We start from the raw sequence: 1,641 nt of genomic DNA on the forward strand, positions 1-1,641 counted from the left end.
CCCCTTTCCTAAGCCCTGCAGCAGGTCTGAGGTGCCTGAAATTCAGCTCAGGGCTGAAACTGAGACAGAGACCTCTCCTTCCTCAGAATTTTTGGGGGCACCTAACAAGTTCATGGAAAGTTCACCCCCTCACCAGATTCCACATTTAGACTCTGGCGGGGATCCAGGGACGCCTGCCAGGAATCCATCCCTCCAGCTTGTTGGGGCCCCTGGGAGGTTCCCATTTCCTTCCAGGACAAAGGCGGACAACTGAGCTGTGCTTCTCCGCCAGTCACCCCAGCAAACACAGACCCAGATTCCCTTCCTGAGCTAGGCCTTGGGGGGCTCCATTATAGGTCAGGGCAGGTGCAGGAGGGGAGCCAGCCCCTCAGAAGCCCAAGAAACACAACCCCCTTCAGTGGGCAGCCCTGGTGACAGGATGGGGCGCTGCCCCACCGGGCAGAGAACACAGTGCTAGGGAGGACTTGGGAGCCTGCGGATTCTGGTTCTCCTACGCCGTGTCTGCTGAGCTCAGGTCCAGAGGCCGCACCCTATGGGTCAGGTCAGCGGGTGACAACTCCAGCTTCAGCGCCCCACACCTAATCCTCCTGAGAGCCCTGGTGGATGACCCAGCCTATACTGATCTCCCACGTGTCTGCGTGCCCCCACGTGTCTGCGTTCCCCGTCCTTCCTCTCCCCACTATCCAAAAACCAAACCAAACCCGTAGCCATCGAGTCAATTCAGACCCATAGTGACCCTACAGGACAGAGCAGAACCGCCCCATAGGGTTTCCAAGGAGCAGCCGGTGGATTCGAGCGGCCGAGCTTTTGGTGAGCAGCCGCGGCGCTTAGCCACTGTGCCTACTAGAGTTAATTCTGATTCGATGCTGGCCTGATGAAGCGGGGTGGTGAAGTGGTTATGAGCGCGGAATCTAGAGTTAACCTCTATTCGGGTCCCAGCTCTGTGAACGCCTGGCATGCTGAGCCCAACTCCTCGTCAATCAAGTGGGGACGGCAGTAACATGGCCTCCTGGTGGTGCGTGAGAATCAATGAGATGACGCCCATCAGATGCTTGGCCAGGGGGAGTGCTCCACGGACCCCACCTGTGAGCTATTATTATTATTATATTGCTCTAAGAGCTAATGGCTCTCAGCCCTGCTCCACATTGGACTCACCTGCGGAGCTTGTGGCGGGGGGCGGGGGGGGAGTACCAATGCCTGAGCCTCCCTCCAGACCAATTAAATCAGAATCTCTGAGCATCGGTGTTTTTTAAACTCCCAGGTAATTCTAAGGAGTGGCAGTTAAGAACGGGTGCTCTAAGCTCCTCGGTGCCTGGACCCTCTCCCGTCTTGCCCTTGTCAGCCTAACCCAGCGCTGCGCACAGAGTGGACACTCAACACGTGCAGCTGGCCCACTGCCCAGGCTGAGCTGAGGGGCAGCCGTTAATGCCCAGCTTGGAAGGGTGCCCCCTTACCTTGGAGGCCTTTCTCCACTGCCGTAAGCTGCCCTGGCTTGGACTGGAGGCCCCGGAGGTGCCAGGGGCTGGGGACGGGTCCCTGGAGTCAGCCTCAGCCCCTGCTCTGAGGTCCAAGAGTCAGGTCTGTTGGCACCTGCTCCTCGTTCCGTGCCTGGTGCAGCTTCCTGGCTGATGAGAACCTCGC

The 1,641-nt window shown here is 58.7% G+C and overlaps 1 protein-coding gene across 1 annotated transcript in view; it reads right to left on the reverse strand.

The window, feature by feature from the left end:
- MYLK3 (myosin light chain kinase 3) overlaps nucleotides 1–1,641 on the reverse strand; it is a 36,236-nt gene that overhangs the window by 25,570 nt on the left and 9,025 nt on the right. The window contains exon 2 of the mRNA XM_004371689.2: nucleotides 1,455–1,636. Within this exon, the coding sequence (XP_004371746.1) occupies nucleotides 1,455–1,636 (182 nt within the window). The remainder of the gene's footprint in view (nucleotides 1–1,454; nucleotides 1,637–1,641) is intronic.

This window comes from Trichechus manatus, unplaced genomic scaffold, assembly GCF_000243295.1.
Source record: "Trichechus manatus latirostris isolate Lorelei unplaced genomic scaffold, TriManLat1.0 scaffold00014, whole genome shotgun sequence".
NCBI lineage: Eukaryota > Metazoa > Chordata > Mammalia > Sirenia > Trichechidae > Trichechus > Trichechus manatus.